Raw genomic sequence first — 13,223 nt, forward strand, 5'->3', positions numbered from 1 at the left:
TAAACTGTTTTTTGAATCTGAAAAAAAACTTTAATTAATATGAAAATAGTTTTATCCGTCATAGTACTAGTAGTTTTATTTAATTATGCAGAAAAAATACGCAAAATAGTAAAAATAATGTTAATAATGCACAAAAGAAAAGTAAGAAAAAAAAAAAAAAGCACACAAAATAAAATAGTATCGAATGAGTGTTGTCCCAATCAACTCGTCTTCTTCGCTGTCTTTGGATATCCAAAAATCTGCATATTCCTCTCTGTGTCCCCTACCCTAACATTTCTCCTTCACTTTCCCGGGAAAACAGCCGAGAAAAAATTTAGTGGTAAAAGAGAATGTACTCGGCGATTCATTCTTCGCTTCCTCTAGATGGCAGCATGGGAGACTACTCTGACGGAACTAGTCTCCCCATCGACGCTTGTTTGGTCCTCACCACTGACCCCAAGCCCCGCCTTCGTTGGACCTCTGAGCTCCATGAAAGATTCGTTGACGCCGTCACTCAGCTCGGCGGACCCGACAGTAAGTGTCTCTTGTTTGAAATTTTATGGATCTTGGAAATTAAAATGTGGGTATAGGTTTGTATTGACAAAGAGTCTTGGTCGGTTTAGGTTTTGTTCCTCCATACAGATTTGGAAAATATTGAATCCCGAAATAGAAAGGTTTCTTGGGTTGATGTCACTCTGAAACAATTAGGAATTTACTTGAGTTATTGTGTGCTGCATAAGGCCTCGTTATACCTTTTGATGTTACTGTTGCCTTGTTTAGTTTTGAAAATTGTTAGTTTCTCTGTGTGTTTTTGATTGACAGAAGCAACGCCCAAAACTATAATGAGAACAATGGGTGTGAAGGGTCTCACTCTCTACCACCTCAAATCTCATCTTCAGGTCTGATGATGATACTACCAACAGCAGTATCAGTTATGATGCTTCATTGCCTACTTTATCTTTGTTTACCTGATTACTTAATAATGATCAGTGCTTGCTTTTGACTGTGTTGTTTGGTATCCATGTTTTGCTGTAGAAATTTCGTCTTGGGAGGCAATCCTGCAAAGAATCAATTGACAACTCCAAAGATGGTATTTTCATCGAATCCACCATTGCTTTTTATGTCCATTTTCGGTCTGTCCAGCGTTTCTTCTGTCACATACCCGATTGGGCGTTGCATTTTGTTCTTTACTCTATTCCTGTTGGCTATTTGGATCCTAGTTTGTAATATTACTATATGTTGTTTGCATCATTGCTGATTGGTAGTTAGATAACAAGATTGTTTCCTCAAACAAATGACATCATCGGTGTTGTCTGAATCTTGTTTTCATGGATTCTGTAGTGTACTGATATCTCTATGAACTTATATCTCTGCAGTTTCTTGTGTTGGGGAGAGTCAGGACACAGGTTCATCGTCAACATCGTCGTTAAGAATGGCTGCGCAGGAACAAAACGAGTACGGTTTACAAGTGGTCTCTTTGTCACAAATTTTGACTAGCGGTTGTGAATGTTTGCTGTATGAACAGTCATTATTTTTTTGGTTTTGTGTGAGCCAGGAGTTACCAGGTCACTGAAGCTTTGCGTGCCCAGATGGAAGTCCAAAGAAGACTACACGAGCAATTAGAGGTTTGTTTTCTTATTCGAATCTACCAAAAACCAGAGAGATTTTGAATAATGAGAGACTCTCTACTCTACCAAATGTCCAACCAAACTAACGAGACATCCTTGTCCCTCACTAACTGCTCTTTAACACAACTCACAACAGATCTTATATGTGACATTCAGTTCTAAGCTAGATACAGTAGACCTATACCTAAGAGTTGTGCCTTTGAACATACTTTTTCAAAGCTTATCAGAACAATACTACTTAGGACATCTGTTAATGAAACATTGAACCATATACAGATACTGTCCATTTTAACGTGAGATTGATATACAATTCAACAACATTGCGCCATGGTTCCACATTTTAACGAGGTCTATCAGTATGCGCAGGTGCAAAGGCGACTCCAGCAAAGGATCGAGACGCAAGGAAAGTACTTGCAATCAATTCTAGAAAAAGCATGCAAGGCTATACAGGAGCAAGCTGTTGCGTTTGCTGGGCTAGAGGCGGCAAGAGAAGAGCTGTCAGAGCTAGCCATAAAGGTCTCCATCTCCAATAATGGGTGCCAAGGTACAACAACAACAAGCACCTTCGAGACAACCAAAATAACAATCCCATCCTTATCCGAGCTTGCAGTAGCAATAGAGAACAAGAACAACTGTTCAGCAGAGAGCTCTCTGACTTCCAGCACTGTAGGAAGTCCAGTTTCAGCTGCGTTGATGAAGAAAAGACAACGAGGAGTGTTTGGAAACGGGGACAGTGTAGGTGTGGGTCATGAAGCTGGATGGGTTATACCTAGAAGTAGCATTGGATAGAGAGAGAGAGCGAGGAAAAATTTTAGCTTCATTATTTGCTTTCTTGTTGTATTTAACTTTAAAACTTCGTAATCAAACCTCTCTGTCTCAGCCTCTTATGTATATAATACCTTGTCCTAAAAATTCTTGCCTAGCTTCGATCACTCTCTCACTAATCAGTCACTATATGTCCATTCTTGCCTCCATTAACGATTTTTTTCTTTTTGTTTTTTTTTTGTAAAATTCAGTCATTTATTTTCCACCTAATCCGATTCCGTCTAATCTTGCCCGATTTTTTTAAGATTGTAAGTAAAAAACAACTTTTATTTATTTATTTAGATTGAGTAAGGGATGTTTTACGATAACTTATATTCAAAATTAACTTATATTCAAAATTTTAGTCAAACTCATAAAATTTTATTTTAAAAATACGTTTTTCATGAGTTCACAACAATTATAAAAACACCAATACTGTAATTTTATATTTTATTTGGTACCCTTTTATTAACAGAAATAAAATTATGTATTAAATATCATATATTGTTATTTAAATATTTTTACTAAATATTAATACTATAATTTTATAATTTAAATCTAAAAATCATATATCAGAAATTAATCCAAATTATACATTTTACATAAAAACACCAATACTGTAATTTAATATATTAACTCTAAATATCATATATAAGAGACTAATCTACATTATACTTTTTTACTATAAATTAATCAGATATTTTTATTAATAAAACAACTTTAATACTAATTTGATTTAGTGATTTGTGAAAAATCTACAAACCATATCTTATTCAATTATGTATTTTAAAAACTCTAATGAAATCCAATGTTATTGAAGTAATGATTTTAACAATATACCTTAAAATCCATTATTATTTAAAACAGATTATGGATATAATTTTTAATGATTTTGAAGGATTTAAGAAAATTTGAAAGAATTTCTTAGTTAAACATAAAATCTAAATCTTATAGATTTAGCTGATTTAAAAAGATTTTACAATAAATCATATTAACTTCTCTAAAATCATCAATAATCATATGAAACTACTTAAAAACTACTATTGCTTTCATATTTAACACATAAATCTATCAATAATCAATTTACAAATACTACGTGTACAAAATAAAAAATATATTAAAAGGAAAAAAAAAAAAACAAAACACAAATCTCGAGATCTCGAGAGAGAGAGGATGGGGTCGGTGAGGAAACGGCGGCGTATCGATTCACTCGTTCCTGTGATTTGCAAATGAAGTTTTAAAAAAAAAATTAGAAAGGTTTTGATTTTTGAACCAAAGAAAGAAAAATAAAACGGCAGAGGCAGAGCCGTTTACGGATTTCTCAACTTCTTCTTCTTCTTCTTTGTGTCATTGTGTGAGTTATTATTATTAATATTAATTCTCTCTGATTAACGGAATTTAATCCAAATCGCAAGCAGTTTCTCCGGGCTCACGATTGATTCCTTGGTCAGTTACACTCTCCCCCAATTTTTTGCTTTTGTTAATTGATTTGAAATTGACGAACCAAATTCATCAACTTGTTTGAATTTGCTTTTGAATAAATTTTGTAGAGTTTGTCTCAAAAATGCGTTGCCGAGAGGTAAGATCATGGACATTTAAGGGTTTAGTGGCTGCGTTTGTTGATCTCTCTGTAGCCTTCTCTTTGCTTTGCGCTTCCACTCTCGTTTATATATCCTCCAACTTCCTCGGTTTGTTCGGTTTAGAACTCCCATGTCCTTGTGATGGCTTATTCAGTAACCCAAACAAGAACAAGTGTTTTCAAGAGAGTTTAGTGAACTTTCCTGTGAAAAAGATCTCTTCTGTTCAGAGATCTGTTAGAAATAGAACACCTTTTGATTCAGTTCTGTGTAAAGAAGCTTATAGTAATGGTGGTGGTGGTGTGTTTGTTGGTAAGAAGAGAAAAGGGGAGAGGAGACGCGTTGAGTTGGAAGAAGAGGTCTCTAGTACTCCTTCTGTGAAAAGGGTTGGTTCTTGGGTTGAGAATAATGCTTCAGGGTTGGATCTTTTAACCGCGCAGAGTTTGAAAAAGGGAAGTTTTAGAGTTAAGAGTAAGCGTCTTAGCTTTCATAGGTCGCCTTATGGTGTCAAGAACCATTTTCAAGGTAACTTTGGGTATAAGAACTTTCAGCAATCTCCTTCGAGCGTCGATGTTGACGAAAACGATCCTCTTCTTCTCAACTCCCAAGGTCAGTAGCTTATTATGGCTGAGTGTTTCTTGTTTTGCCTTTGTGTAAAATTATTACTTTTGATAGTAAAATTTGATTATGACTATGTAGATAGTGGAAAATGTTTGGAGGATGTGTCCTTGAGGAAAAGTGTTTCACTAAGTTCAGTCGGGTGTGAAGCTGATGCTCATAACAAACAACCGGAAAGGACATTTTCATGGGCGGGTGAAGGTACATGCAGTTCCCCTGTGGATCTAACTTATAGTGGTATGACACAAAAGACTATTGAGATTTTAGAGCGAGTGGTTGCTGAAGAACGAGCTGCACGTGCTGCGTTAGCTCTTGAACTAGAGAAAGAGAGAAATGCTGCTGCATCTGCTGCGGATGAGGCTTTGAGTATGATATTGCGGTTACAAGAGGAGAAAGCGTCGATAGAGATGGAAGCTAGGCAGTATCAGAGGATGATAGAGGAAAAGTCTGTTTTTGATGCGGAAGAGATGAGCATTCTTAAAGAAATATTGCTGAGGAGGGAGAGGGAAAAACATTTCTTGGAGAAGGAGGTTGACACTTACAGGCAAATGTTTCTTGAGACTGAGCAACCTCTGCCTAACGCGCCAGATTCGAAACCAGCTCAAATCAGAAGGTTGCAAACGCCACAACAGATTACTGAACCATGGGAGGATGATATGGAGACTGCTGATGTCTCTTCTGGATTTGAGATCTTCACTAGTCAGATGGACAGTCGTTTACTTGCTTTTGGAAACAAATCAGTGCTTACTGGAGATTATGATAATGCTGATTCTCTAAAGCCAGGGGAGGTTGACAATGATAACGAAGTCAAGGTGAATGGAGTTGACCAAAATCCTGAGTGTGATCAGTCAAGAAGTGAGACATTTGATGTAGAACTGAAAGAAAGAGAAGATGGTTGCACTTCATTTCCAGAACTAGTAACAAGAACTAGCGACATCGCTGATACTAAGATGCTTGGTGAGGATTCCCATGACATTGATTGCCACGTACATGATATCCATGTAGTGACTGATGAAGATAATAAAGTGCAACTGAATGTTCCTTCTGACCATGCCATTGGAGATGTCAAACTGGACAGATCGCAAAGTGTTTCAGATTCAAGTTATGGACTTCCCCCGGCATTTCCACCAGGGAAAAGGAACAGGTCTCCAAACATGCGCAGAAATTCAATGTCGGCTGTTGACTATGAAAGACTGAAAATAGAGAGTGAAGTTGGTGTGCTGAGAGGAAGGCTGAGAGCTGTACAAAAGGGAAGAGAGAAGATTAGTTTCTCTACCAAAGAACAGAGCAAATCTCAGGTGCAGCGTGGTGGAGATAAAACAAGCCGGTTTTGGGAGGCGAGAAGATCTGGACCTCTCGACTCCTCTTCTAGCCCTTCATCCACAATGGTGAGTTTCATCGTTGTTTGATTTGATTCCTGGGGAAAACATTGCAAATAGTACCCTCTTAGTAATGTGTATACACAGTTCTTGCTACTTAAAATCTTTTTTTTTGATTAGCAAGTGGCTGAATCTATTGCGGTTTCAAATGTTTTGCAGGTAAAGGCGAAGTCTATGAAGCTGGACCTTCATAGTGCTTGAACTGCAAGGTATGTACTTATTCGAATAAACCACGACACAAATATATATCTAGTGAATTATGAATACGTGAGCAACTGTAGTTTGTACGATCTCTGCCAAAACTCTTAACGTTGAGGGTTTGAGATTTCTTTTCTTGTACCGGTCACAAACATTGTACTCTTTTCGAAATAAAAGTGACGCTTAATTATACAATGGTCGGATGAAAAAGTTATTTTTTCTCTTTTCTATTTCTCTGCTACATACAATTTTTTTCCTTTTGTAAAACTCATATTGTGTAGTTGTTATTATTGTTAACAAAAAACAAACAGAACTCCGAACTCATATCTTCCCTTTAACTCTTCTCTGCCCTACTACTATTCACAATCTCTATTGACCTTTGAGCTTAAGTCATTTTATATAGAATGTAGGAAATTTTCTAACATATTGGACTTTTGAAGTTGGAGTTGGTGCAACCGAATTATAATATTTTCTCAATTAAAAAACAAACACTTTTTCTATTTTATGGTTACTAGTAACCGCAAAGAAAAAAACAATTAATTAGCAGACAAAAAAGAGAGAACCACTTGATTATGTGGTTGTAAAAAAGGAATACAATGTGTTCAACTCCAAATGTGAATCAAAATATGAATTTCTTTCTTTTTATGGAAAATTAAAAATGACAAGAAGTAATAATTAAGCTTGTGACATTAACTTTGAAGTTAAGAAGAATGAGGAAGGGAGAGAGCATCCCAAATGAGATCCATATCCAAAGAAGGCATCCTACTCAATTGTACACCATCTCCTTCCATCACTTCCTTATGACTTTTTTGTTTCTTCATCATCACTACTTCTCCTGATGGCTCCATCTTCATGTGATTCTTTGGCTCCAATGATTCCACTTTTGTTGGAGGAGGAGGAGGAGAGTTACTTACTTGGGCGGCCGAAATCTGTTGAATCTTGGACTCCAAAAGCGAGGCGATCATGCATCGCAAGGAACCGGACTTGAGCTGGTGTTTAAGGTCAGGAAAGTTGAGGTGTGCGAATTCGCCTCGCAGGATATAAGCTGCTGTGTCGTAAGCCATCGCGGCTTGCTCAGCGGTTTCAAAAGTGCCTAACCAAACACGGGTTCTGTTCCGTGGTAGCCTAATCTCTGCGACCCATTTGCCCCAGTGTCTTTGTCTCACTCCTCTATACAGCTTTGTTGGTGTCGTCGTCTGAACAACCTTTCTTGTTTTTGACTTCATGGGCTGAGTCTTGGTGGTACTTAACCAATAGTTTCCAAACCCTTTTGAGGGATAGTTGGTTAGGGTTTTATTGATCTCTACCCACTCGTTTCTGGTTTGATCTGATTGATAAAGAGAGTTTGGGATGTATTTATGGTAAGGGATCATGTTGCTATCGGACTGAGAAAGTTCTAGAAGCTTTGGTTCTTTGAGGAACAAGGTAAGGTTTGGGGGTTTAGAAGGATGATCAGGACGTTGATCAAACTGAGGAAAAGATTCTAGAAAGTTCCAAGGAACAGAAGCTACCGGAGATTGATGACTAGAAGAAGTGAGCTCATGATGAGGCGATACAAAGTAACTCTGAGTCGAAGGAGGAGGAAGAAGAGGAGATTCCATACCTTCCAAGAATATTGGAACACCGAGAAGTTGCGGTGGCGTCGAAGAACTCAAGATCCCGTAGATTCCAGAGGACAAGAGCTTGTCGTGCATGAAGCTAGTTTCTATTTTGGGAAACTGATCTTCCATGTTCATTTTCGTTTTTATTTGTTTGTTTGTATGTTTTTTTTTTTTTTTTGAGGTTTTGCACAGAGAACGAAGGTAGTTCTCTTAATTTTGAAGAAATGGGTGGAGAATAAATGTTTATATATATATGATAATTAAGGAGTGTTGTGTGTGTGTGTATTGGTGTGATGATCATGTGGAGATAATATTAGAAAATTTAGGGAACCTAACTTTATTGTCCGGAAAAAAACATTATCGTCTGACTCAGATCTACGCTCTGCCAAGCTTAATTTGTTCATATGTAACAGAGTCTCACAAACACTTTTAATTAAACAATTATTATGTTAGTATTTTTTTGGTTACAAAATTAATTAATTGACCCTTTAATTTTTCTTATCTTGCGACTTGTTCGTGTCTCCCATTCTACGTTCGCTTTTTATTATCACTTATCAATATAAACGTGACAACTCAGCCCTAACTCATTTAGGTGTCTTATAGCCATATATTGTTTTTTTGGTAAAGGGTTCATAATTAAATTATACGAATGATGATGTTGTTGTTGTTGGATACCAACGTTGTTTTCCTTTGGTTATAACTTATAACTTATACATATTATTATTTTTTCTTTTCCACATCACTTCAAATATATTCACATATATATACATAATTAAGAATTAAATGATCGGTGCTAGTTTAACTATATAATATGTGCAAATATTTTAACTTATACATATATTGTTATGTATATACACAGTATATATAGAGGGGTATGTATTTACCATTTAACGTCTTGTTATAAAATCTGTGGTTTATTCAATATGATACCAAAACAATGTATTCAAAATATATACTTTTAATTTAGTTGTCTCGCTAAGATATATATAGTTCATGTAAGAACCTTTTTCTTCAAGCATCCCTTAGTTGAGTCTCTTTACAATAAACAAATACTTCCCACTGTGTTTAATTTATTATCCTCGTCTATTTAGTTGTCCTTGGTGCTCTAAGGCGAAACCTAGGAATAAGACTTTGGACCACAACTACAAGGTATATATAAATGTGACTTTTCTTTTGCTAGGTTTCATCCTAATCTATAAAAAATACAGATGACACTTTCAGTTTATATACAAATGTGTTTATTTAGTTGTGAATGCTAATCTTTCATATCCGATGTGTGATCTAACTTCCGGTATATGAATGCTATTGACGTGGTTGGAAGGGATGTTAAATCCTCTCCTTCCCCTTATAGATTTATAGGCAATTTCAGAAAATCTTTTAATTGAAAAGCTTATAAGTTATAACTTAAGCATACATTTGTTTGTTTTAGAGACTGTATATCTATTTCTTGCTTTAATTAAAATCATTTTATGAGGGTCATAGTTGAAATCCAAATTACTACATATCGAGTTCTCGACAAATGTTGTATTATAGTTATTAAACTTCTTAATTAGAGTTTTACAGTTGTATGGATCTAATAATTGGAACGATGTGATAACAAGAAAACATTATTGAAACGATATTGATGATAACATATATATAATTGGAGAATAAAATTATAATTTAGTAACCACGTATAGTATAGAGCAGATAATCACCACAAATGCTTATAATTAGTGAACCCATAATTATTAATATTATCATCAAAATACAATGATTAGCTTCAAGTTTTGGCCTCTAATTAAATCTTTAATTGAATCCAACTAATGCGGAAGTCATGGGTTGTCTTCTTTTCCTCTCTAAGAACATCAATTTATGTCGTCTGCCTCTTAATTAGACAATATTATATTATAATGATGATTTCACCCTCTTAACTTTGTACATCAAATTATCCTCGTGCATGTATAACATTAGTGACTAATACAATTGCTTGAAAGAACACTTTTTTTTTAATACCGTCAATATATGTTTTGACTAAATTTAATACTGTTCAAGATATAAGTTTCTAATTAGTAATAAGATTTAATGACAGGAGTTCATTATGTTTAAAACATAGGGTTGTGTTTTGAAACAAACATGTGAGATATACTATAAGGGTCGATTCGGAAGTTTTGTTATTCTAATTTGAGATGATACGCATTTTGCCCTTTGAGATGACTATTGGGACGTTTATGAACAAAAATATTATTTTGATTTATGGAAACGAAATGTTTAAGACAATATAATATAAAATCGAAGAGGTAAGGCTTAATTAAGAAGGAAAAAGTAGTTGACCAAAAATACGAGACAAAAAGAGTATCTTAAAAATTCAAAATAAAATATTAAAATTTTAAAAAGGAGAAATAATTACAATTTTTTTTTACCTATTTGGTTTCATCTAAGTTTATTTGATTTTACTTGATATTTGAACTCTAACATATTTTTACAATGCAAATAAACTAGACGTTACGTGTTAACTTTCAGACAAAAATATGATTATAAATTTTCAATATTTAATTTTATAAAACACTAAAAATTGTTCTGACAAAATAAAACAATAAACGTTATTTCTAAATTTCGATTTGATAGAACTTTTTTTTTTCAGAAATATGGTAGCATCTACTTTTTTTCTTAAATCGCTACACCCAAACGAGACATAACGATTTATAGATAACATGTAACTCTAAAAGTATTTTTGCGTATGTATCTATATATACATTTTTTGAGACATTTATGAAATAAATCTTGATGTTCAAATCTATTTACAAGTATGTCATTGACATTAATTATTAATTTAATAAATAAATTAACTCTATCTATTTTCGATTTTTTTATAGAATTAAGTGTTTTAAAAGGTAACAAACATAATTGCAAATGATACATATTTTATTTCTTTATTTTATAAGGAGGTGAATGAAGAGGTTCACCCCTAAGGGTAAATCCAAGTATTGTTGTTTACTTAATAAAAAATTGAAAAATTGATTAGATAAAAAGTGATTTTTAGCCTCACATACTATATTTTACTTTTACGGGTTTCGTATGATGAATTTTTGCGGATTAAAAATCTTTGAACATGTTTCGTGATCCGCCTGGCATGGCGGGTTTGGACTATAGAACCAACACTAGAACTAATCGTTTATTTCATATACTATAGATTTGTAGTCATAGTTTGGAAAATTAACTTATAAATTATTTAATATATGAACTACAAAATATTACACATACTACAACACAATCTTAATATTCCAAAAAAAAAATTGTATACAAATAAAAATATACACTAACATACCATATAATCATATACCTCTGTTTAATACTAAAATACAAAACTAAGTGTTTTAAAATTTCATATTCTATATAATAACAAATTTAATGTAATTAGGTTCTAAACTATATAAAACGTAAAAAGAAAAAAAAAAATACTAATCAAAATTAGAAATTAATTAGATAAAAGTTAATTAATTGAAAATTTTAAAACTAAATAAATTAAAAATTATTATTTAAAATATAATAATTTATAATTTAATCCAACTGTGTATCGCGGGTGAAAATCTAGTGTCAAAGTGTAGGACCATCGGTAATTGGTTTCGCCAACTAACAAAACATTGAATTACAACTTTGTAAAATAATAAAAGCGTTATATGTCAATAGTATCGACTTTAGCAAGTAAAGGTTACCGAGAAGAATTTGTTTAACCAAGTATAACTAAATTTGTTTTTAATAAAAAAGTCTACCTATTATATTAGAATTTTCCGAAAATAAAAACATTATTTGTCATTGTCTCATCATTTAAAAATTAATTGTCGATATCAAATTGCAAGTTGGCGCTAGCATACGCCATTCCTATACATCATGTCAAAAAATCATAATTTAAGAAGGGTTTAATCATCAATTAATATATCTATTATCTATCATTTGTATATGGATATAAAAAGATCAAAAACATAATATAAGATGACGAGAACATATACATTAACTTAACCTTCATATGACCTTATCTAGTTATAATTAACTAATTCATTTTGCTATTTTTCATTATTCTTTTTGAAACATTCTCGATCTTAAAACATTTTGTTTACAAAAAATCACTTTATATTTTAGTTCCGTTAATAAAAATAAATAAACATGATGAATAAATAGAAAATCTTTGCAATTTTCAATGAATTTGCTTTTTAATAAAGAAATTACACGTTTTATTTTTTATAGTGTTGTTATATTCCAATAGTTATATATATATATATATATATATTTAACTCATAAATAAATTAATATATTTACTGCTACATGTTCTATTAGTTTTCATGATTTCTTCAGTTGTTTAAGCTTAGAACAGAAAATCAACTGATAGAGGAATTCACCTCCAAAAAATCCTTCGATAGTATTAATGAAATTAAATTCATATTTATACAAAATGTGCTTGTTTAAAAAAATTATATTAGATGCTGTCAAAAAAAAAATTATATTAGATTTATACTAAGTTTAAAAGCGTTGAAAATAAAAATAATTTGTTGATGGAAGAGGCATATCCCTTTGAGCTCTATTTCAATTGCTGTTTGTGTCTTTTTTTTTCTTTTCTCATCAGTAGGTCATTATCGATCGTAACTAATGCATTTTCTCAGTAGGTTATTTACGCAAATTTGAAATATCTTTTTTTATAGGAATCTTGTAAGAAGAATTTTCGTATATAGTCAGGATTTATCCCGTGGTACACAACAATACATTTCTTTTATTTTTTTGTTTGTTTTATAAATCAACAACTCTGTGAAATCTGAAGAAATTAATTCGAATATGTCATTATAATTTCGAATCAATAAATTAGTTCCTTTATTTTTAACTATAATAAATATAAAAAAATCTGTACTTGATACTAAGAAATAGATTTCATTAAAAGCGAATATTTGTTATCGAATAATATGAAAGTTTTCATGTAACACGAAATTAATGATAACTAAATTTATATTCAAAATTATCCAAATCCTTCGCACATGTGACATTTTAACTTTTAAGTGTAAATATTTATTATATATTAAAATAACTCAAATATAAAATAATCTATATCTGAATATACTTGTTTGGTTACAAAAATCCTAAAATAATTTTTTAAATATGTATCCGTTTATAAAAATTTAATTCACATCATACATTGAAACAAAATCTAAATTTTTCTTAACTTTATGTATTAAATAATAATTCAAATAATTAAATATAATATTAAATAAAAGTGAAAAGAGAATTGTATTTTAATCTAACATATTGCTGTAAATTAGGTAGATAGATTTTAGGGAATCTGAAATTTATATTATAAATAAGGAAATGATTGTGTTTGGTTGTAAGGATTGTGGAGAATTTGGTTAGGACTTGTTTGGATACAAAGAAAAGAAAAAAAATGACACAAAAATGTACTTAAAAAATGTAAAGATT

At 32.3% G+C, this 13,223-nt stretch overlaps 3 protein-coding genes across 5 annotated transcripts; 2 read left to right on the plus strand and 1 right to left on the minus strand.

The window, feature by feature from the left end:
• Positions 1-143: 143 nt before the first annotated feature.
• LOC104723830 (protein PHR1-LIKE 3) lies at positions 144-2,519 on the plus strand. Of its 3 annotated transcripts, none has more exons than XM_010442254.3 (6): positions 144-513; positions 802-878; positions 1,015-1,069; positions 1,356-1,434; positions 1,535-1,604; positions 1,974-2,519. In XM_010442254.3, exons 1-6 carry the CDS (start codon positions 330-332, stop codon positions 2,394-2,396), a joined length of 888 nt encoding a protein of 295 aa, XP_010440556.1. In that variant the 5' UTR covers positions 144-329; the 3' UTR covers positions 2,397-2,519. The 3 variants fall into 3 exon arrangements, with proteins under 3 accessions (XP_010440556.1, XP_010440555.1, XP_087332217.1); XM_010442253.3 differs by having other exon boundaries at positions 188-513; positions 1,965-2,519; XM_087476091.1 differs by lacking the exons at positions 144-513; positions 802-878 and having other exon boundaries at positions 931-1,069; positions 1,965-2,519.
• Positions 2,520-3,422: 903 nt separating this feature from the next.
• LOC104723832 (uncharacterized) lies at positions 3,423-6,378 on the plus strand. The gene is made up of 4 exons (XM_010442255.3): positions 3,423-3,857; positions 3,962-4,597; positions 4,688-5,994; positions 6,145-6,378. Exons 2-4 carry the CDS (start codon positions 3,976-3,978, stop codon positions 6,184-6,186), a joined length of 1,971 nt encoding a protein of 656 aa, XP_010440557.1. The 5' UTR covers positions 3,423-3,857; positions 3,962-3,975; the 3' UTR covers positions 6,187-6,378.
• A 345-nt stretch (positions 6,379-6,723) lies between these two features.
• Positions 6,724-8,046, minus strand: LOC104723833 (ethylene-responsive transcription factor ERF062). Its single transcript, XM_010442256.3, has one exon. It carries the CDS (start codon positions 7,917-7,919, stop codon positions 6,885-6,887), a length of 1,035 nt encoding a protein of 344 aa, XP_010440558.1. The 5' UTR covers positions 7,920-8,046; the 3' UTR covers positions 6,724-6,884.
• Between the last annotated feature and the right edge of the window lie 5,177 nt (positions 8,047-13,223).

Source organism: Camelina sativa, chromosome 11, assembly GCF_030686135.1.
Source record: "Camelina sativa cultivar CO46 ecotype springtype chromosome 11, ASM3068613v1".
Taxonomy (NCBI): Eukaryota; Viridiplantae; Streptophyta; class Magnoliopsida; order Brassicales; family Brassicaceae; genus Camelina; species Camelina sativa.